The 22,769-nt window shown below is 41.2% G+C and overlaps 1 protein-coding gene across 1 annotated transcript in view; it reads right to left on the bottom strand.

Moving 5' to 3' along the window:
- The window catches only part of AGK (acylglycerol kinase), a 32,073-nt gene extending 14,212 nt beyond the window's left edge, over positions 1–17,861 (bottom strand). The window contains exons 1-7 of the mRNA XM_079304779.1: positions 17,697–17,861; positions 11,123–11,162; positions 7,530–7,609; positions 6,227–6,302; positions 4,941–5,033; positions 3,984–4,016; positions 1,944–2,038 (exon numbers count right to left, since the gene is read on the bottom strand). Of these exons, the coding sequence (XP_079160905.1) occupies positions 1,944–2,038; positions 3,984–4,016; positions 4,941–5,033; positions 6,227–6,302; positions 7,530–7,609; positions 11,123–11,162; positions 17,697–17,797 (518 nt within the window). The 5' untranslated portion in view covers positions 17,798–17,861. The remainder of the gene's footprint in view (positions 1–1,943; positions 2,039–3,983; positions 4,017–4,940; positions 5,034–6,226; positions 6,303–7,529; positions 7,610–11,122; positions 11,163–17,696) is intronic.
- Between the last annotated feature and the right edge of the window lie 4,908 nt (positions 17,862–22,769).

The raw sequence follows: 22,769 nt of genomic DNA, 5'->3' as shown, positions 1-22,769 counted from the left end.
TCAGCTAGGGCTTTTTTTCAGCAAAAGTAAAAAACCCAGGGAAACATGCTGCACTTAACTGAAATCAAAAAAGTGAAATGGGTGGTTGAAACACATGACAAAACCTAAAAAACAGCAAAATGCACAAAAAGCAAAAGGAAATAATCAGCCTAAGCTTTTGAGATATTCCTCCTTTTTGAGTTAACCTGGCAGGTCAGAGGCCAACTGTTTTACCTCCTGTTTCAGATACTTAACACACTAAGAACCCAAATCATGGTTTTATTTTAGTAGTAGAAAACATTACAGTCTGGGAGAGAACAGAACAGCATGACTGGTCTCAACTCACATGTCTGAGATTGAACTGCATTAGTATGTGCTAATTTATTCTGAAGTTTTTAATCAACAAAAATCTACCTATCAGCAGGGATCATATCATTCAGGTCTCCATTAAGCTGTGGACAGTAGCCAGGGCACTTTGTCATTTCAAGCTGTAAAGATTTCATAACCAAAGTGTCTAAATCCACTAAACAGTCTATGTTGAAACCTTGAAGCATATACTTGATTGAAACCCCTTCCCTGTTTTCAAAGTTGGGTAATACTTGGTTTCCACGCTGCATATGTGTCCAGTGTCTCACCTGGACAAAGGAAAAATGCAGTTTTCAGATTCAGCCCAATATTCATGTGAATCAGTAGGAGAAACTGCCCTTGGTTTCATTAGGATTACAGTACTGAGACAGATACTGAAGCTGCTCTTCTCATAGACCATCTTCTCTCCCAGCTCTTACCTTTCTCTAAGACCTTTACAGCTCCTACACTCCAAAGTAAGAGAAGGCTGAAGAAACCATAGCCCAAATATTTCTTTGAAAAGTATCACTTCTGCACTTCTTAACTCAGGTTCTGTTACTGGGGTTGCTAAGCAGCCTATTGACCAAATTACCTTCAACTTCACCAGTGTGCTGCAGTCCCACCTGCACAGTTCATCACCTTGGGACAAGGAGATCATCCATTTCAAACAGCTTCTTTAGAACCCAAACATAAATTATTATTTTAATCTTGGCTGCTGATTACAGCCTTGTCCACCTTCCTGAGCTTCAAAGCACTCTGGTAGTTTTAATGAAGGATGTTATACCAGTTGAGTCGTGGGTTTTATGTATGATGGATACCAGCAAGGATTCCACAAAGAACAATGTTAATGAGTTACCGGGAGAGTGAGAGTGAAAAGATTTCAGGACCAAGAAGAAATATATTTATTATTATGAGAGGAAAGGGAAACATTGAAAAGTGAATTGAAAAATGAAGTGTGGGGAATAGAAAAACTATTTGACTCCCTTTTCTCTTTATAAGTGGACAAAACAATCCTGTAACAAACTGAACTGCAGGCAACAGCCACCACCAGACTGGATCATATCCAGGATGCTGAAGATAATAACTGGGTTGTTGGATTATTGCCAGCATCAGTGCCACCACAGGGAAAAGTCAGTTGTTCCCTGCAAAAGTCAGTAATGGGATCCAACCTTGGCCCTATTGCTGTATGCCTTACTTTGCAGGTCCTAACCAGGCTATATGTAGACTGGTTTCTAGAATTCTTAGACTGGAGAAGGGTCAAAAAGAAGACTTATTTTTGGCTTATTTTGTCATATCCTTGCTATATCCTTGTCATACCCTTTCTGCTATTCCTAAGAGGCAGATCCTTTTAATCCCTTTTTCTTTTTAAACTCTGAGCATCACACGATCACAGAGAAATTAGCCACAGCAAGTGATTTCTAATAATACATACATTTAATTCTTTTAATTTTTAGTCAGTTTTTGGAAGTCATTAACTCAGACAAGTCCAGAGAATCATCAGGCTCTGCCCAGAGACTGCCAACTTCTATGTAACACAGGAGAAAAAGAAAAGCATCAAACTACCAAGAAGCACTGCTCCTTGAAAACAACCAACCATGTTTCAGAAACGTCATACTTACTGGACTTGACTCGTGCTCTCAGGGTACAGTGTGTGGCTCAAATTGCAAGTTTTTCCAAGGGGTATGAATCCTATAGGAATCTTACTGAAGGCAGCCTGGACACATAAGGAGAGTAAATTAACATTTGCATGAAGCTTCCTGTGTGCAGATCACAGCTGTGTCTGGCATCACCCCTTTGGCACTGAGCAGCCAGGCACTTCCTCACACAGTGACTCAGAACATGGCACCCAAATCTGTGAAGCCACCACTGCCAAATGGGTACAAAGGAGCTCTCTGTAATCATTAAGAGCATTGTTACATGCATTTTGGCAGCCACATCCCAACTAATGCATGGATTCTATCAGCAATCTGCCATCTTTCTTAATACTGATGGTGGCATCACAGGCTCTGAATCCCATTTGCCACAGCAGAAATCCCCCTCTGACAGAGTAACCTTGCACAGCAAAGGCATTTTCTCACTTAAGGAAAGGAAATTAATTGATTCCTCTGCCATCCAAATCATGAAGCAGCAGAAGGTCTAATTTTTGGAAGTCACTGACCATGTTATTTTTCTGTTCTGCTGCTCAGCAAAAGGGCTTGTTGAAGGAGTAGGTTATTACCCTGTGCCTCATCTTAAACCTTGCTCCTTGAAGCATGTCAGCAAACCAGTGTAAACTACCCCCTATGCCAGTGCACCATCCCCCTGCTGGGGATGCTGCCAGCAGCACTGGGGCACAGCCAATCCACAGGGACTCAATTCCCATCTCACTGCACACCCAGTGCTCCCCCCTGCTGTGCCTGTGTCACCTGCAAGTTCTAACACTCTCAAACACCCTGCTCTCATTTACTTCAGTGCTGCTTTACAGTGTGCAGGTGAGAGGCTGTCTGCAGCTCCTGCAGCCAAGCTCTGCTCCCCTGGCTGCCAGGAACAGGGCTTTGGAATACCTTGCAAAGGCTCTTATGCAGGCAACAGTGGTGTGATACCCTGAGGGAAAAGGGAAGCAGGGCACAGAGAGGCAGCTTGAGTGCAGATGTCTGCTCCTAGGACACAGTGACATGAAGGACAAGAATTCCTTGGCCAAAGACATGAAGTGACACAGTGGCAATACCAAAATGCAGTACTCCACCCATAATTGTGCTGGATGCAGTATTTCCTACACTACTGCAAAATGATCCAAGCTACATCAAGATAAGAAACCAAAAAAATAAAGAGAAACTAGCCAGTAAAGCCTCTAGACTTTTCTTCCACTATCGTCAGATTATAAAACTCTCAGGATCCAAATATAATAATATTAGAGTTAAAACAATGATGTCTCTCAATTGAAATAAGCAGCCTTCCTTTAAAAATATTGACTTGGTTGCAGAGTCCCCCTTGTCACATTCAGCCAAAGCAAATGCCTAAACAGATAGAATTCTAGCTGCCAAGGGTATCATCATAATCTTGTCTGGATCATTTAATTGAGTTTCTGCCAGCTCCTGCCAGAAGGTTTTGGGAACAATGATTCCCTCCTTTCTTCAATAACACTGTCCTCCCACTTTAAAAAGAAAAATCTCTTCTAATTTCCATTCAGAGTGATCCACCTTGAGAGGTTAAGATTTGCTTAGTACAGCCATCTGCATAGGTAGGTATGCACTGCTTGAAGAAACAGCAAAGCAATCCCAAAGCAGTAGGAGTGTGACCATAACTGAATTTGGTTTCAGGCATGTACAAACACAAGACAAATGTATCCTTTTGCCCAATGCTTCTGCCAAACAAAGTGGCATGCACAGCTGGTCCTTGGGTCTTTGAAAATTGAGCATTTGGCTTCTCCACAATCCCTGCTCTGATGCTGGAAAATTCCCAAAGCCATGGCTTGGGAGTCACTGCAGTCCCTCAGAAAGGGAACAAAGAACAACCAGGCAGCATTGCAGGACAGTAGCCCAGCTGGATTGCTGCACAGCAAGCTGGCTCCAGAGGAGTAAGCAACATATCTGCTGAAGGCAGCTGAGGCAAAGAGAACACATTGGATGCACAAGACACTCCAATAAATAAACACAATTTTTAAAATGACACCTTCTTACCTCATCTGCTCTACGGAGAAGTCCAGTTATGACCTGAAAAACATGGGACATGATAAGCTCTAAGAATTTTATTTTTCAGTAACAATAAAAATTGAAATTCTAAACCTGTTAAATGCTAAACCATGTTTACTCTTTGAGATTTAAGGAGCAGCTATTCTTTTATGGAAGGTGCTACAATTTTTTACGTGGGAAAGAAGGAATGCTCAGCCTGCAAACATGTTGGAAACAGCAGGTTTATGAGTACACAACCAAAGTCAGTGTAAATGTCCAGTGTAAATGTTTTAACACTGAATGATGCTCTGCACAATGCAAAACCAGCCCTGGTCAATGCAATTAACTAAAGGCCAGAATGAACGTGCAGGTGTATTCTGATCACTTTCTCTTAAGGTCATTGCATTCATTTAGCCATTGTCTTATGAAATCAGTAGTTAGAAACCAGGAACTGTTTGAATAAAATACAGTCTTGAAGAAGACAGTATCCCCCAGTTCCACTCCTGCCATTAATCATCTTGACAATAGGCATTTATTAAACACCTTCCATGCTTTGTTATCATTCCCATGTAATTTTTAAATTATCTGATTCCCACTTAGCAAAATATGCATTCCTCTTGGGGAGGTTATAGAAAGGAAGGAACTTTGAAAATCAAACCATTACAACTACATTACACAGAAGGAAAAAGTTAGAACCATGTCCCTCCAAAGAGTTTGCTTATTCTAGGGTAAAGTTCTGGAAAACAGTTATGTCACACACTCTTTTTGACCCCATTCCCATCTTCTCTTTAATACCAACAAGCAGTGTGTTCTGTCCCCAGAATATTATAACATTTACTGAAAACACAGATATTAAACTGGACAGATCTCTAGGAACACTTGTTATGATGCTGCTACATTGCACAGACTCAATCTTCTTGCCCTCAGCCCAACCATGATTCCCAACAAAGCAGGCTCCTGCAGTACCTCTTGGACTGTGCCATCTCCTCCTGCAATAATGATCACATCCGTGCTTTCCATTAATTCCATAAGCCTTTTTGCTTGTCCCTCATAATCAGTCTGAAGAAACAGAGATCTAAACATGAGGACTCAAATGATTATTTTTAGTATATCCCTTTTATAGAAAAAAGAATAATCTATCCATCTGGCTAATAGTTATTTTTATATAAGCACACAGTACTGTACATTACTTATATTCAAGGTTTTTTTTTTTCAACTTATAAAACCAGTTTGATGCATGATATATTAAGTGAAGTAAATACACACACACACACACACACAGAGGTTCAATGAAATATCAAAGCAAATCTTACTCAATAGATCTAGAACATCACAGCAATCATCTTATTTCCAGGTAATATCACATTGAAACAAATCCAGAAGCCAGCCACTTTCAGAAAAACTCCCACTACCTTTAACAGCCAAAGTGCTCAAGTGCATCTCCTGAAACACAGCACCAGGTACATAAAAGGCCACTGCCTGCCAGCCACTGACACTGGATTGAGCAGTAAACAGTACTGATGTTTTAAACCATCAACACTGTTTTCCACAAAATTAAACTCTTTTACAGAACCATCTCAGCCTCACTTCCTTGCCCTGTTTGTCAACTTGTCAGGTCTGATGCCACCAAGTATGTTTTAAGTCTTGCAAAATAATTGCAAAAAGAAAAAAAAAATCCAGAAAGATCAGAATCCCTTCAGTGTTTCCTTGTTCTTCTCTTTCCAAAGAAAAACTGTTTGTTATTTCACACCATTTAAAACTCAGTGCTCTGCTTTCTTGGTGGGAGCATTTAATTATTTGGAGAGACACAGAAATCATTTCAGTGTAAAGATAAAAGGTTATTTTTAATTCATCTGAACAGTTCAACTGCATGTCAAAATTCCTCACATGTCAATTCTTCAAGTTCAGGCAGAAATGACAAATTCAACAGCAATGGGCATGCACCACTAGCCAGCATCCAAATATTTAGAGTTTTCTCTCAAAGATGAATTATAGAAGGGCTGCTTTAGACAGACCAACAAGCATATGTACAGCTTCAGCTGAAAATTAAAATCTCACTGCACTGTTTGAAAACTAACTGTGAATTAAAAAGATTAGGTACCAGCTTAATGTCTCAGTATTTATTTCTTCCTATAAGATGTCTACAGGACAACTGAGAATTTCAAATGCATACAGATTTGAATTTCAATTCTACAAGAGGAGAAAGAAGAGCAGTTATTCTTTTTATATTAGCAAAACCTGTAAGTTCTTACCCTAACCACAGTTACATCCATGCCAGATAAGTGCAGAATTGGTGCAGCATTCTTTTCAAAAAGGTTCACAGCTTTGCTAGAAATAACAGAATAAAAACTGTTTAATGAGTCTTGTGGCTGAAAAAAATTAAAAGGAAAGAAACAAATGAATAGCAAGAAGAAATCTACTTAAAACCAAGCATTCAATCTCCCCAATCAGTCACTCAACCTGACAGTCAGAAAATATGAGATTTCATGTGGCTCAAATGTGTTACATTTCTAGTCTCGTATCTCAGATTGTCAGGGTTTTGTTGCAGTTTTAATAAATGCACAAGATGCTATCTAACTTTTGCCAAAAATAATTTCAAAAACCCATTAAAACAAGCTAAGATCTCCAGAAAGAAATGTATTAGAAAATGAATGACTTGCAAAGCACCAGCCTTTAGGACAACAAAGAAGGCCCATGTAGGCTTTAAGAAATACTTTTAAAATCCCAATTATTTATTACTACATATTATTAACAAAACTCTATCTGACCTTTTTTGTTACAGGACTGATAATTTTATGCCTGGCATTGCATAATAAAATAATTATATCATTAACTATAAATTGTTTGCAAGTAGAAACATGAGATTTGATGAATTCTGTGCATTTTCCAGACTCACAGAAGCACCTCCATGCCAGCTATAATATTGCACTCATGTTGGTAGTAACAGCTCTCTGCCCCTCCACAAAATGCTACTATTCCAAAGCTAAGCTGATCAGCAGAAACAGATACACATCACATCCAAAATTACAGTTTTTCTGCTAATGAGCAAGTAAAAATAGCAGACCTCTTCCAGGAGTCTTGCTCCGAGCCCATATTTAGTCCCTCAGTTTGTGGGCACATCCCTTTCAAGGGCAGCTTCCCACAGAAGTAAGATCATTTCTTGCCAACTTCAAGTCTTGAAGCAATCAAGGTCATCCCTTATTTCTATAGTTTTTAAGGATGGAAATATATCACATGCAAAAGTTTGGAAGGAATACAAAGGAATTTTATATATGAAGGAATGACAAAGGTCAAAACACAGGATTAAAGGAGAAAAAAAAAAAAAAAGAAATATATATATGTTTAGAAATCAATCTTCTACTTCAAGCAATTAATTCTATTTCTCATCCCAATATTTTTTGTGAAATAAGGTTTGGCATAGTTACATAGCACCAGCTTGGCATCAGAGGGAGGCAAAAATGAGCTCAAAAATCTGGCTGGCTTTTACAGTGGATAGCAGAGCAAACATGCAGACAGAGTGCCTCAAAGGAGAGTGCTGGGAAGGGGGAATTTTACCCTTTGCAAGCTGCTGGGTTGAGGAAGACTGTTGCTTTCTTCAGTGGCACAGTGGGATGAATCAGCTGGTTGCCAAAAGTCTAAGAAAGAGAAAAAGAGCAGGGCTCAGTTTATCTTTTAAGTACACAGCTAAAACAGTTCACAATAATGCATCTCTGCAAATGTCAATGGCTTTCAAGCCTCATGACATTCAAATGACTTCCACCTTCAGCCATTGCACAGGTCTCCTACCCAAAGACCTGCACTCCTAGCAGCAGCTCACATCACTGTCACAAATATTCTTGAGCTCAGTTTTACAATTCCACCACTATTTCATTCTCATCAACCTCTGGTTTCCTGCAATGGGCAGAAATCCAGGGAGCTCTCCTTGACTCCAAGGTTACTGGATTTTCTTGCCTTATGTAATTCTCATACACCTGCCTGCCACCTTCTTTCTGCATTCTTTCCAACTTCTGAACTTTAATTCCTCTATCTCTTCTACTCATTTTAGTATTTACTACGCTCCAGATTTTGAAGACAGAAAAGATAATTACAAGAGAATCTGCCTTGACCTATAAGCAAGTCTACCGTTTCTTACATTTTTTTAAGCTAATCTCTTTCTCTAAAATCATTCAATTCCTCTTCAACTTTTAATCCAAGTCTGAAGAGGTGTTTCAATTTTAAATTCTTTGAAAGTTCCTCCACCAAGCCTTTTGCACTTTGGACCTATCTCCAAAGCTGTTCAGCACAGCCAAGGAAATGCAAAACTTCCATGCATGTTGCAATCCTGCCCTGTAAGTTTCTAGAAGGTCAAAGGCACCCTCACTAACACACCAAATCAAACTGGATTTGAACACAGGGAATACAAGGTATTCAGCAATAACATCCAGAAGCCCCAGAAAGAGCAGGAACCAAAGACTACTGTGCTGAACATGACCCAGTCACCTGCCCCTGGATTTTTTCCCCTTTACCTTGAAAGCTAACCCCCAGCAGAGATTTTTATATTGAAGGAGGTGACACTGTACACACAGTACATTTTACTGGTTGTCAGCTGTTCAAACTTATTATTAACCACACTTGCAAACTTTGCTCAGGAAACCTCAATTTAAAGAAAGGTACAGCTGGCTGGGCTGCTTAAAACATCTGGATTTCTTCTTTAGGAAAGAAAAAGGATGAGAGAAGTTGCTGAGAGTAAAGAAATCTTCAAAGAAAGTGAAACAAATCAATAGCTCTTAAGCTGTACTCAAAGACCAGCTGGAAAACAGACCAACTTATTATATTGCAATTGTTGGGTGGGAACTGGGGAATAGGGGACCTCTAGCATGCTACAGCTGTTAGAAACAACTAATTATTTGCTTGGGGGGCACAATGTGATGTATTTGCAAGGTTCAAAACAATCTAACAGGGTTCTAAAGAATCCAACAAGGCTCATAAAGATTTTGTTAGTAATGACATAATTGCTTCTTTATGTAATATACTTGCACATTTATGTTACATACAGGGGCATTTCTAAAGCAAATGGTGAGTTGTAAGACAGGAAATAAAAAAGTAATAATGCAATATTCTAGAAGTCTTTCAGAGCAGAACATAAGACAACTTGTAATCATACATTAAATATGGTTATTAAATTATAATATTAATAAATTGAAATTTATTATAAAATAAATTATAATGTATAATTTAGGTATGTCAGTCCCTTTTTCAGTTTCTTGTCAAATATCCACTTCCAGGTATTGTATTTCTGGACTTCTAAAATGACAACCACTATTCTACAACTATGAAAAATCCTTTACACAAAGCTTGTACAGTGCTTTATGAATACCAGCAAAGAAACTACATTCTTTTACAGAAAACTATCCCTGAGTGAATTTTTTGTCAGCTAAACAGCACCTATTTAACATGACCTCAGGAAGTCCAAGTCAGCTGACACTGGCTTATTTCAGAGACACAGGTGTAAAATGTTAAAAATATGATTAATGGGTTCTTTACTATAGAATCTTTCCACAGTAATTTGCCACACCAAGGCTGTCATCATAAACTGGTATTTAAATTCAGACACATGTGGCAGAAGCCTTGCAGGACATACTGCTGTTGTGGATACTCTCTCAGGAAGGCAGCTCCCTCATTAATCTGATAATAGGCTTAAAAACCTAAAAATCCAATGTAAAAATGGTAAGAACTTCACACACATTTCATTCAGACTAAACTTTTCCTTTGGTGAGTTTGCCTCTATTTTATTCCAATACTTCTATACAGCATTATAAAACCAAGTAGCATTTTTCAAACTATTTTAGATTGCTGTTATTCTGAAGAACATACCAGACACTTAATGCCTTAATGCAGTACTGCTGTGTGTTTTCAAGCACTATTTGGCACTGACATATCAGAGAGAATGGAAATTACAGCAAAAATTGATTATTAGGCTTTCTGGTTCATTCTTTTACAATGCAGCAGTCTTCTGCAGAACATTTTTCCAGGCTTTAACCACCAAAATTGCAGGAAGCTCTACTGACAGTACTTATGTATTTTCATTAGTAAGAATAAGCCATCATAGAATAGAACCTGTGACTTATTAAATCCTATAAACTAGATTTAATAAATGGGAAATTCAGGATTTCCACAACTGAACTATCTGGCTGGTACCAGTCCTTTCCTTAGCACTTACACCTTTTTGGTAAAGCCACAAATACACAAACCACTTGACCAGTGCCTTTTAAAGAATTGGTTTAATTTGGTCAGCATGCTTCAAATTCTGAGGTATTAATGGCTATTTTTTGTGATACAAAAAACTTCTATCACTTTGTTACTATGCAGTAAAAATGAATACTGAAAACATAAGACTCTGAAATTACAAGTATGGTTTATGAAAGCAGCATTTTCAGAGAAAGGTTTTCCTTGTTTTTTTCATGAGCAGTGAGTTCCCTTACAGGTATTCTGGCATGAAGATCCATTGCACAAGACAAGTTGCTGTGAAAATCTTTCAACAGCAGACAGGCTAAAATTGGGATAATTCAGGTGCACAACACTTCTCTACTGAGAAAAATAATTTTCACCACTCTACTCAGGCACCAGTACATAGCAATGATGGGAGCAGTGTTACACCCAGCAAAATATCAAAGATCTGTCATGAAAGAAGCAGGTTGAGAATAAACTTTGCTTGTGGGAGGTAAAAGCTCTTAAAATCCTACAGAAGTGATGTCATCCATGGGCAGCAGCACTTACACCTCCAAAGACTGCCTATTAAGGACAAGATTTCTTTGTGGGAATATTACAGCATGGGAGTTTGTTGACTGCTGTTTGCCCATGCAAATCAACACATCATCTTCCTGCAAGAAGTTTCCAGGCACAGAGCAACTGCATGTGCAGCAATGGAGGCCTGGGTAGCTCCAGCAGTGACTAAGATCACCCCAAGGATAAGGCTGCACTCCCCTGCAGCAGTGCCAGGACACACAAGGGGCAGCACCCCCATCCATCCCTGGGCACTGAAGAACACAGATGGAATCATTGCAAGGCTTGTCACGTAGCAAAGGCCTGCTGGGAAAATGTCAGGAGCTCTGCACAGCCAAGATAAGAGAGAGATTTTAATCTAATTTAATTACTTTAAACAGTATTACCTGGGCTTCTTGGCATGCAGCTCTTCGTACCAGGTCATCACTATCAGGTAAGACAGAAAAGAGAGGGGACATTATGTTGTGTAAGTTCAAAACAATTTTCTCATTTAAAAAATATAGGTATATACCCCTTTTACACATAGTTTGACAACACTGAAACAGAAAAAAAAAAAAAGCCAAAACATTTTAAGGATAAAACACCCCCACTTATGCACACATGCATGCTCTTTTCCTGCATGTGCACATAAACATTCTTTCTACAGAAAAGCAGAAAACAAAGACCAGGATGCCAAGTGTGCTGAGATTATATCATCTCTGGCACACTGTAACTCTTGATTTATTTGTTAAATTGCTACATAACTGCACCCCAGAGCTCAGGTGTGGGTTTTTCCAATGTTCTTGCTGCCTGGTGTTTACACTGAAGGTACTTACCATTCTGGTAGTGTAGAAGGGTTCCAGAGAGGACTTCAGTCTTTGTGCATTACAACTGTGATCTCCCCTCTCCACCAGTTTGCAAGTCAAACACACATTAACGCAGCACCTCCCACCCACCTAGGTCTGAGCACAGCCCAAAGCAGAGAGGTGAGAAACACTCATCTCCTTAAGTGAAGTGTAAAAACAAGAGAGAGATCATCAGTGTTTGGTATATCACAGATGGTCTTTTCAGAAATACATTCCACACCAGTCACTGGCAAGAAGGGCATATAGATGGCAAGCACTGGAGGCACAGCCACTGAGTGAGGAATCAAAGTCTATTCCTGCCCCAGCCCAAAAAATGCCCTATTTCCCCTTGCAGACAAAAGGGCAAGTACTGTTCTACTGAGCCCAGAGTCTTGTCTGTCTCTAGGTACCAACACTTTCCATCCAATACCTGGCAAGACAATATATTTTTGTCTCCAAATATCACATACAAAAAACCCCACTTACAGTCAGCATACCAAAATGAACCAAAAGGATTTTAGGCCAACCAGACAAAAACAGGTGACTGGGAGAACAGCACATGTCTGCTCCAAAGTGTGGCTCATCAGGCTAAACCCTGCCATGGAAATGGCAGAAGACTTCTCTTCCAAGTGCCATCTATTTGATTTCATTGGTTTACAGTATTTATCTGTCACTGGAACTATACAAGCTGCTCTTTTGGGCATCACCAAGAGATGCTGCAACACCATAAAACAAGAAGTAAGGTGACTTCAGGTGAGATATAAAATTGGGTTCTGAGAAAATAACTACAGCATAAAAGCCACAGATTTATTCCTGGTAATAATGAAAAGACAAAGCAAGACTTCAAGCATGGAAAAAGAAAATATGTGAATAATATCTCATCAGGATAACAAGTAACTGGAATGTCTGCAAAACAATTCCTCAGAGGCATGCTGTCATATTTGCTCCTTAAAACCAAAGGAGTAGATAATTTGTATAAAGCACCTGCAATATCACTTAGAGCAGCCTTGGGTTTGATTGCAGTAATGTGATGGAAATGCACCAGTTAAAATAACTCTGCAAAGGCTGGTGTTCCAAGCTGTGCAGCAGCAGTGTCACAGCTCATTCCAGCTCAATCAAGACTCAATGAAGTTGAAATATTATGGGATATCAAGGAGCCCCCACTCTCAAACGATGGTTGCACAGTTGATGTCTTTGAGAATTGCAGTCCTAACCTTCTGAACAAACCCAGCCAAACCCACATTATCTGTTTACTTCACATTGATGCTGTTTTGTTCAGAAGTCAAGCTCTGTCACACTGTTGGCCAGTCTGTTTTCCTGGTGCCCCAGCTTTATGCCAGTGTTAATTACCTTTCAAATTAAGTCCAGCAACACTTTCCAAATGCAAGCAGAAGATACTGTGCTCTCTTTCTCAACCTCAATGATCCTCAAAACTGTCAAGGATTCACCTCAGTGAGTCTTACCCATAATAATTAAGCTTGACAGTTTAGATGTCAACATTTATACTGATTTTCCCCTGCACTGAAGCAGAGACAGAATCAGCCCACTTCAACACTTACCATGTTGGTGTCAAAAGAGAAGTTTAGATTCTGAAACCAGAAGAATCATTTACCATCCAGCAATTTCCAGGTGATTTGTCTCACTTCTCCAGCAGGACAACACCCAGAATCCCATATTATCCCAGCCATACTCACAGCATTTCCACTTAATTCAACTGAGACATTTCAAAGCCATCTGAGTTTGTCCAGGATATCCCAAGTTTGGTTTAAAGATGCCAGGTAACAAGATTTTTTTTTTTATTTCCTTAAAATTTTATGTCAACACTTAACTAGCTTCAAACTCAAGAAAAAACAGCACAAGTGTACTCACAGGGATTCATCTGTAAGAATAGCATTCCTCCTCCTGCACCTCAGCTGTTGCATTTACCCACCTCACATGGCTCACCTAAAGTACCACAAGAGGGTCTCCAAGTTCTCTGCAGGTCACAACAATCAAAAAATAGAGCTAGAAAAAATTAAAACCAGCTAAAAGGTAACTTCTTAAAGCTTTCTGCTTTGGCATGCATTCATTCTCAAAATATGAGTGCTTACCAGCTCCCAGATAAGATGAGACTTTAAAAATAAACATAAGATATTGCTGGCTTTTTTGCACTGTATTGTCTACTATTAGGTAGCAAGAAAGCCTTTTCAACAATGCTCAGACATGAGCAGGTGGAGGCTGAGGGAAATTGCTCCATGGCCTAAAGAACACACAGAAATTTCTTCTGACTTGCACCATACCCACAGCAAACTAAAAATCAATTTTTACTTTATGTTTCCCCTAAGGCCTTATCTACACCATTTGGCCTTAAAGCCAAACAGACAAGCAGTGTTGCATCTGCTGGCCAACTCAGGGCTGTCTTCCTGCTGTGAGAATTAAGCATCACACAGCTTACAGCTGGGCCAACTTGCTTAAGCAGTGAAAAATTGGGAAACGGAGAGGAACAAACAGTGGCAGCTGGGTATGGAAGAAAGGAGCTGTCCTGGGCTGAACCCACAGCCAGAACATTCCCTGCAAAACCTCAAGGCTTACAGTTTAGCAAGGATGCTCCTCAAGGTGAGACTGAGCCCTCTGCCCAAGTGCCAGCTCAAGCCAGGGTGGAAAGGACAGTGCCCATGGTGAAAGGTCACCCAGAGCAGCAATGAATGCAACAAGCAGAAGACAACAGAGTTGAACTGAAGCTGTTTGAGGCTTTCAGCTGCAGCCAGGGTCTGTCTTAGATCCAGCCAAAGCAACTCCCCTAAAAGTGATCACACTACAGATGTAACAAGAAGCTCAGGATCTTATTCCAAAATGGGTTATCAGCATTAAATCTAAGACTATTAAATATACTCAAATAGGAAGAAGCCTAAAAACGTTCAAGTTCAGTGTCTGCACCAAAACACAGAGTTTTGTGAGGAGAAACTTGACCAAAGCTGTGCACACAGGATCAGTCCTCAGGAGCTACATCAGAGCTCCTGAAAAAGATTTTATCTTAGCAGAGAGCTTTTTTGGCTGCTTCTAATACAGCAAAAGCACAGAATCCTCTTTGCTAGATATTGGAATTTACTTCCATCTTGGCCTTGGAAGGGCATGAAAGACAAATCTTCAGTTTCATCAGCTTTACCTAAGACTCAGAATTTATACTGTTTTTTTGACAAAGTTATGATGAAATAAAGTCAGCTACTCAGGAAGTATATGCAGAAAGGTGACAAAGTGAGTTATCAGCTGGCAAACACACAGAGACTAGCATTCAAATTGTAGATAACAGCACCACTCAGGATTACTGGCAGGCAGTCAAAGGTTCAGGTGCTTTGCCAGCACTTTTTACTGAGAATGTCAATACTTTAACACACAGAGAGTAAAACTAAGTCTGTGATGAGTCCACTGCCTCAGTAGAATCCAAGGTCTCCATCCTGACATGGTGATGATTACTTATGCAGTGACATGACTCTAATAGTCTGGTCAAATCTGACAATCAGTTCAGCTGATGTCCATCCTGCTGGAGATTCCATTTCTGCTGATTTGACAGAGCTGGAAACTCACTGCACCCCTTGGGGATACAAAGAACAGCTGCAGCTCAATTCAGGAAAGGTGACCCAGCAGATAAAGTTAAAAGGGGATTCCAAACTTGGTGAAAATTTTAGAATCATATGGTAAAGAACAGTCTTTATTTGTAATCAACTTCACCTGTGTATGTTAAGCAGAACTATGTTACTGTCTATGGGCACACATTGACAGTGGGCATATCCTGCAAGCTTTGATCTAGGATATTAAATTAAGTGTCCTTTGCACCTGTAGCATGATATGGTAAAGATTAAAATGAGCCTAATATGTAAATTCATGCAATGCAGAGAAATTAAAGACAACCTCACATGTAGCAAAACTGACTTATCATCCTAATTCTCAGATAGCACAAGAGTATTTGCTAAATTCAAGACAATGGATTTTTAAAACATACTCTTTTATGAGTACAAAAATAATTTTAAGACACGTTATGGTTTTGCAAGGATGGCAGTGGGGTTCTAGTTAACAGCAGTTCAACCAGACATAACTCCAATCATCTGACACTTGAAAAACCTTTGTCACCTCCTGACTGACACCACTGTCAGACCACCTTGGAATTATTTTTTACACTCTTGCCATCAAGCTCTTGTCATTCCTTGTTTTTCTCTAAACTGGATAAAACAACTCTCCCCAGAGAATGGCCCAGAAATTGCTAAGCAGTTGCCAGTGTTTCCAAACTGTTTAAAACTGAAAGCAGCAGCTATGGTCCACATCAAAGTCTCACTGAGCCACCAGTCATCACAGGATTTCCTACCTTGCATTTCCAGTGTCTCCTAAGGAAATGCTGCATTTTCCTTTACAGATAATCAGGAGATTGGAGAATGGGATATGGACATTTTTTTTCTGCTCCCAGTACATCATCTGAGTTAAAGCACCATGCCTACACAAACAACCCCCACACACCAAAATTTAGATACCAAAGATTCCCTTTTTGGGTTGTTTGCCCTTGGTATTTTCTTCCTTATTCCCCACCACATCACCTGTGGCACACCCCAAACACAATTTCACTGCTAGCCCACAAGAAGTGAATGTACACCTGAAACCAAGAGCACAGGGGCACAAGAACCCCCAGACACAACTGACACAAAGGGGACACTGAGCCCCAGTGCCTCATGTAAGAAGCAAACAACTAAAGCAGATATTCCATACAACAAAGGCTGATTTAATCCCCAAGTCCCTAGGCAAAAGGATGTGAAGAAAAGGTATAAAAAAAATGTAAATAGATTTATTTTCCTAACTTGCAATGTAAGCAGGAAAGAGCACTGTTAAAAACCTGACAAACCAACTAAAAATCATGAAGACAGTGACAATAAACAGCAAAAAAGTAACAGTTTTTAAAAACAATTTGGCTACACCTGCTTTTCAATCAAATGCATCAACCATAGTATTGAAGGACAAGGATTAAAATACTGACTCAGCTTTTTAAAAAAGGATTTTCCTTACTGTAAGGGACATATACTCCCCAGGTAAGCATGACACCACTGGGTATACCCTGTGGGAGGAGCAGGCTCCTTCCAAAGACCACACCAGGGCCTCAAGGGAGAGACAAGGACTTGTGCTAGGGCAGAAAGGAGGGAAAACCCACAGGGAAAAACCACCATGGGATGGGCCATGCTCAGCACATCCTGCAGGCCTGGTTCCAGTCATCACCCTTGTGATAAGTGATAAATGATTCGTGTTAATCATATGAGTTTTGGAGTTTGTATAAACCAGGATAAGAAAAGAACATGGACTTAGGTAAAGGGAAATATATGATTAAACCCTCTCTGTTTAAATTCCCCTGCTATGAATATTGTGTTTGTAAAAGAGGGAGGGAAAAAAAAGGTTTTCCATAGTCTGAAAAGTCTTTGCAGAATCAGATTTTCTGCCTGTGTGTATCAATCACAAACTATGCTAAAGATCAGACTTCTAACTTCTGTTTTTTATCTGCCAAGACCAGATGGTTCCATGACCAATTGTCCCAAGAGCTGTCCCACGGAACTTTGGAAGTTTCTTTGACCACCACTGCTTACCTTGCAGAATTACTACAACAAAACAATAACAATTATTGGTTACTACAAGGAAAACCATCCTATAAAAAGGGAGCTGCACACCAAGTTGGGTGGAAATTGGAGTGGGCAGCGACCCCTCACGTTCTCCCCACCGCTGTTTGCTCCATGTAAAACAAACCAATCGAAATTTATGCTGAATACCTTTAGCTTCTCATTTATATCCCTTATAACACGGGCTAAAGCCGGCGAGCTGAAGGCACGCGTGCGGCTCATTCTCTTTTCGGTTGGAGCACAGCGAACCTCCCCCGCCCCAAGAGGCCTCAGCACCGCACAGGAGCTGTTCAAACCTCCCGCCCCGTCCCACGGCAGGCACAGGGGAAGGCAGAGGAAGGCAGAGGCACAGGCAGAGGCACAGGCAGAGGCACAGGCAGAGGCACCGAGCCCCGCGCCCACGGCTGCTGAGGGAGCGGCCGGCAGAGCCCATCCCATCCCCTCCGCGGCCCTGCGGCAGGCGACCCCCATCCCCGCGCTCCCCCTCCCTCCAGCCCTGCCGCCATTACCAGTGCTTCCCATAGAGCCAGTGGCCGCCCCAGCCCAGCAGGCAGGCTCCGAACACGGATTTCTTCCAGTGGTGCCGGAGGGTCGCCAGCGCTTTCGCCATCGCGCCGGCCGCCCCCCCCTCCCCGCGGCCGCTGCGGTGCCCGCCCGGCGCGGCCCGGCTGGAAACGGCTGCGGCGGGCGCGGCGTTCCGCGCACCGCCCGGGCCGGGCCGCGCCTCACGGACACACGGACACACTGAAACAAATCACCCCCGCGGTTATAAACGTGGAGTGTTGTAAATGAGAAACAAAGGTATTCAGCAACATTGAGAGTGGTTTGGTTTATATACACGGAGCAAGCAGCGCGCTGGGGAGAACGTGAGGGGGCACCGCCCGCTCCAATTTCCACCCAACTTGGTGTGCAGCTCCCTTTTTTATAGAATGGTTTTCCTTATAGTAACCAATAATTGTTATTATTTTGTTGTCATAATTCTGCAAGGTAAGCAGTGGTGGTCAAAGAAACTTCCAAAGTTCCGTGGGACAGCTCTTGGGACAATTGGTCATGGAACCATCTGGTCTTGGCAGATAAAAAACAGAAGTGGGAAGCGGATCTTTAGCAGATAGTTTGTGATTAATTACACAAAGGCAGGAAATCTAATTCTGCAAAAAACTTTTCAGACCAAGGAAAACCTTTTTTTCCCTCCCTCTTTTACAAACTGGTATACACAATATTCATAGCAGGGGGATTTAAACAGGGTGGGTTTAATTATATATTTCCCTTTATCTATCTGTCCATGTTCTTTTCTTATTTTAAGTATTCTGGTTTATACAAACTCTAAAACTTGTATGATTAACACAAATCATTTATCAATTATCACACAACAAAAAACCCATAAATACCCCTAAGAAAACCCCAAACCTGGCAAAACACCAAATCCAAACCAACCAACCAAAACACAATGAAAACAAACCCTCAAAAAAATAAAAAAAAAAATCAAAACGAAACTCAGAAGTAAAAACAAAATCACAAACAACAAACCAAAAAGATTCCAGAATACACAATAAATCTTTGAAGGGGATGGGCAAAGGCAGCTATGAAGATAAAACACACACAGTGGGAACTTGCATACCCACACCTACATTGACCACTTGTGGCTGAATAAAATGCACCTGCTCATCTTTCCTACCTATCAAAAGAACATTTGAACAATTGTTCCCCCTTTGGCAGAAAATTCAAATTAGAGAAGTTCCTGTGTCTATAGGAATCACACTGTGTGGTTCAGCAGTGGCTCCAGTGTGGTGAGCCCTCTGTACAACAGCAGATCTGACACCCTTCCCAATGCATTTTAATGTTCTTTTACAAATGGCACCTTGGTTCCTTCCCAGTCACTGTCCTGGTGGCTGCTCCCTTCCCTTTGCTCCTGAGGCTCGCTGCAGTTTTTCCTGTTGGGGGTTGAGAAAACTGAGCAATTATCCTTGGCTGTACCTTCACCTTTTCTTCATCCCTTCTCTCATATTTCTTATATACCTGCTGCTCAAAGTCAGCAGAGAACTTAAAATCCGTTTCAAAGATGAGTTAACACCTGTATCTTCACCCATCAAATTGTTTGTAAAGACATTAGCATTTCTCTCAATCCCTCCTCTTCTTATTTTCTAATTTGTCCTTACAAACCCTAGTTATTATAAACTTAACCCTTTTTAACAACCTGGAACACTTGACATTTGCACATCTGATCCCTTCACCGGGCATGGTGAGTAAATCTAGATAAAAAATAGACAATGACAGTTCATGCTTACCCATTGATCATTAGAGTCCTTGTCCATGACTACTGACAGCTGAGGTCTCCCATCCTTTTCTTCCAGCTGAGAAGGCCAAATCTGCAGGGCTTTAGAGACCTTGACCCAAGTGTGGTAGCTGCCCCCATGTCCAGCTGTCCTGGCTGCTGTCCCTGCAGACCTGGGTGGGTGTCAGAGCAGCACAGTCCAAGGGCAGTGGCTGTGATAACTGCTGCTCCCTGTTCAAGGAACCCCAAATGACCTCAAGAAACCCCTACCAGGCACTCCAGTGACCTCAAATCAACACAAATGACCTCAAAAAACCCCTACCAGGGTCTCCAGTGACCTCAAGTCAGCCCAAATGACCTCAAATAACCCCTACCAGGCACTCCAATGATCTCAAATCAACACAAATGACCTCAAAAAAACCCCTACCAGGGTCTCCAGTGACCTCAAGTCAGCCCAAATGACCTCAAAAAACCCCTACCAGGGTCTCCAGTGACCTCAAGTCAGCCCAAATGACCTCAAATAACCCCTACCAGGCACTCCAATGACCTCAAATCAACACAAATGACCTCAAGAAACCCCTACCAGGCACTCCAATGACCTCAAATCAACACAAATGACCTCAAGAAACCCCTACCAGGGTCTCCAATGACCTCAAGTCAGCCCAAATGACCTCAAATAACCCCTACCAGGCACTCAATAACCTCAAATAACCCCTACCAGGCACTCAATAACCTCAAGTAACCCCTACCAGGCACTCAATGACCTCAAGTAACCCCTACCAGGCACTCAATAACCTCAAATAACCCCTACCAGGCACTCAATGACCTCAAGTAACCCCTACCAGGCACTCAATAACCTCAAATAACCCCTACCAGGCACTCAATGACCTCAAGTAACCCCTACCAGGCACTCAATGACCTCAAGTAACCCTTACCAGGCACTCAGTGACCTCAAGTTAGCCTCAGTTACCTCAAGCAACCCTTGAGGTTCTGCACCCTCATCTCCCAGGGAGGAGTGCCCATCATAACCAGGCTGGCAGGGGCAGGGACACTCTGCTGTTAGTGATAAGAAAATCTGATTAAACCCTATGGATTAGTTTCCCTGTTATGTTTTGGGTTTTCCCTTTTGTAGAGCAGAATATCTGTTTTTTTTTTTTTTTTTTTCCTTTCAGTAAGGAAACATTAAATTATCTTCTCCTGATGAATATTTCATGCATAATCTCATACAGTAGCCATTGCTTCCCATTTAAATATTGCAGGTTCATGTGTTCAGTGCACCTCAGTGTGCTGAGTGCATGCACCTGATGCAGTGCTGAATGTTCCAGGTGGTGTGGAGTGATTAAATGCCCTGCTTTTCTTTTGGTGTTTGTCCTACTTTTTAGAGGATTCAGGTGGTATGGCCAACTTCTAACAGCAATGATAGCCACAGATATTAGTATTCTCATCCTTTTCTTCACTTATGGAAAGATTGTGTGCTGATAAATGGTTTTCAGATTCATAATTCTCATGTGGTGCTACAAATAAATTACAAACATCTATAACTTCTTCTTTTGCAACCAAGTCTACTGAGAACATTTATTCATTAACAATGTTCCCAAAACAAGCTTGAATTTTTAAAATAAAGCCTCTTTAATATTCTAATACATGTTCAGAGCAGTCAGAAAAAGTGCTTAAATGTGTGAATGACATGAGTTTCTCTAAGATGGTTGAATGGCAAGTTTTCTATGTTCATAACCATGAAAACACATCAGAATATAAGTGAAAAATTTTACCTCAGTTGCTAGTTCTCAGAGGGACTTGACCCTGCTTTGGGCAGGGTGAGGCCCAGAGGTCCCACCCAATCTCCCCTTCTGGGACTGTGTGACACTATCTCAGATTTTGGGGGATTTTTGATGTGGGGCTTTTTGAAGAAAGCTTTCCTTAGCAGAAGGAGGCAGTGCAGACAGCAATGACAGATTGTGCACTTGCCTTTTTGCTTGGCTTTACTTAGAATGCAGTGTCCATTCTGAAATTCCTCCTGGCAAACACTTATGTCCTAGTTTTTGGCTGTGGCTGTCTGATCACCCTCAAGGTACATCACACCTGCCATGCTGCTGCATGTACCAGGTACTTCTCTTTTAGCTGTCCTAGTTTTCTGCATGTCAGATCAATAGAAGCAGAAATTAGAACATGTGCAATGGAAAATGAGAGGATAAAGGGCTGATCTTGAGCATCCTCTAGATTATGCACTGTAGTAATTTTTTAGGCCAAGTAAAATTCCTGCTCTCTTTTTCATAATATTGTTCAGAGGAGACTGGAATGTGTGATTTTATTTTCTTATGATTGCTAGGTGTTTTTTGTAAAAAACAGACTAATTAAAAAAGCTGCTGCTCTGTAACTCTTAATACTTGACTGGGCATGTGTCACTTAAAATTATCTCACAAGTTGTGTATGAAGACAGGTGAACCTCATCCTGGTTACTCATGTCTGACCCTTTTGTGATGAGTAATTTTTTTTATCATCCTGTCTCTACCATCAATTCCAAGCTGGTTAGCAGGAGAAGCTACAGATACATGATCATGCTTCAGGCACATACTTACTTGTTATTTTGGAAAAGTCACATCCTCAGTCATCTCAGTGCTCAGCCACAGAATGTAAAGGAGACAGCAGAGAGGTTTTTGTCTACTGCTTGGCAATGCCCTACAATTGATAAGGATAGGAAGTCATTTAGTGTCCATTTCTCTCCAGCACAATCTGTGCCTATGTTTGCATAAAAAGGGATCTCCCCAGTCCAGTGTAGTGCTTCTGTCATCCTTACAGCACTGGAGAACTGGGAGCCCTCAGCCTGCTGCTTATTCTGGCGTTTGAGACTCATTTATCACTGGTCTGAAGACATGGAACAGCAGAGCTGTCAGTGCAGCCCGTGCCACCACGGTAATTCTGTCTCTTCAGGTGCTCTCTTACAAGTAAAATGCAAATAGCCACTTGTGTTGCAAAGAGCCCCAGTTGCCTGCTCTGCAGGAGCTCTGTGTTTGCTGCAGGGATGCAAGTCTGTGTTCCTGCCAGACCGAGGCAGCCTTGTCTGCCAGAGCCTGCCCACACCCCCTGTTTCTCACATGATTAACATCCCTGTGGCCACAGTGACAGGGAAAAGCATCCTCACACAACCTCCAGGCTTTTGTGCAGCTGATGAGGAGAAAAACAGAATCTAAATATTTCCATGTCGCTGACCCAGCAAGGGAGATTATATTTTGCTTTGTTTTAATTCTATAACACCTGGACACCAAGCATGGTTTAAACAGAGAGAGAGCCCTTTTCCTTGGTGGATGTG

Source organism: Erithacus rubecula (assembly GCF_903797595.1).
Source record: "Erithacus rubecula genome assembly, chromosome: 4".
NCBI classification, from domain to species: Eukaryota; Metazoa; Chordata; class Aves; order Passeriformes; family Muscicapidae; genus Erithacus; species Erithacus rubecula.
The sequence above is the reverse complement of the archived record's forward strand: the minus strand, read 5'-3'. Positions and strand labels throughout refer to the sequence as shown.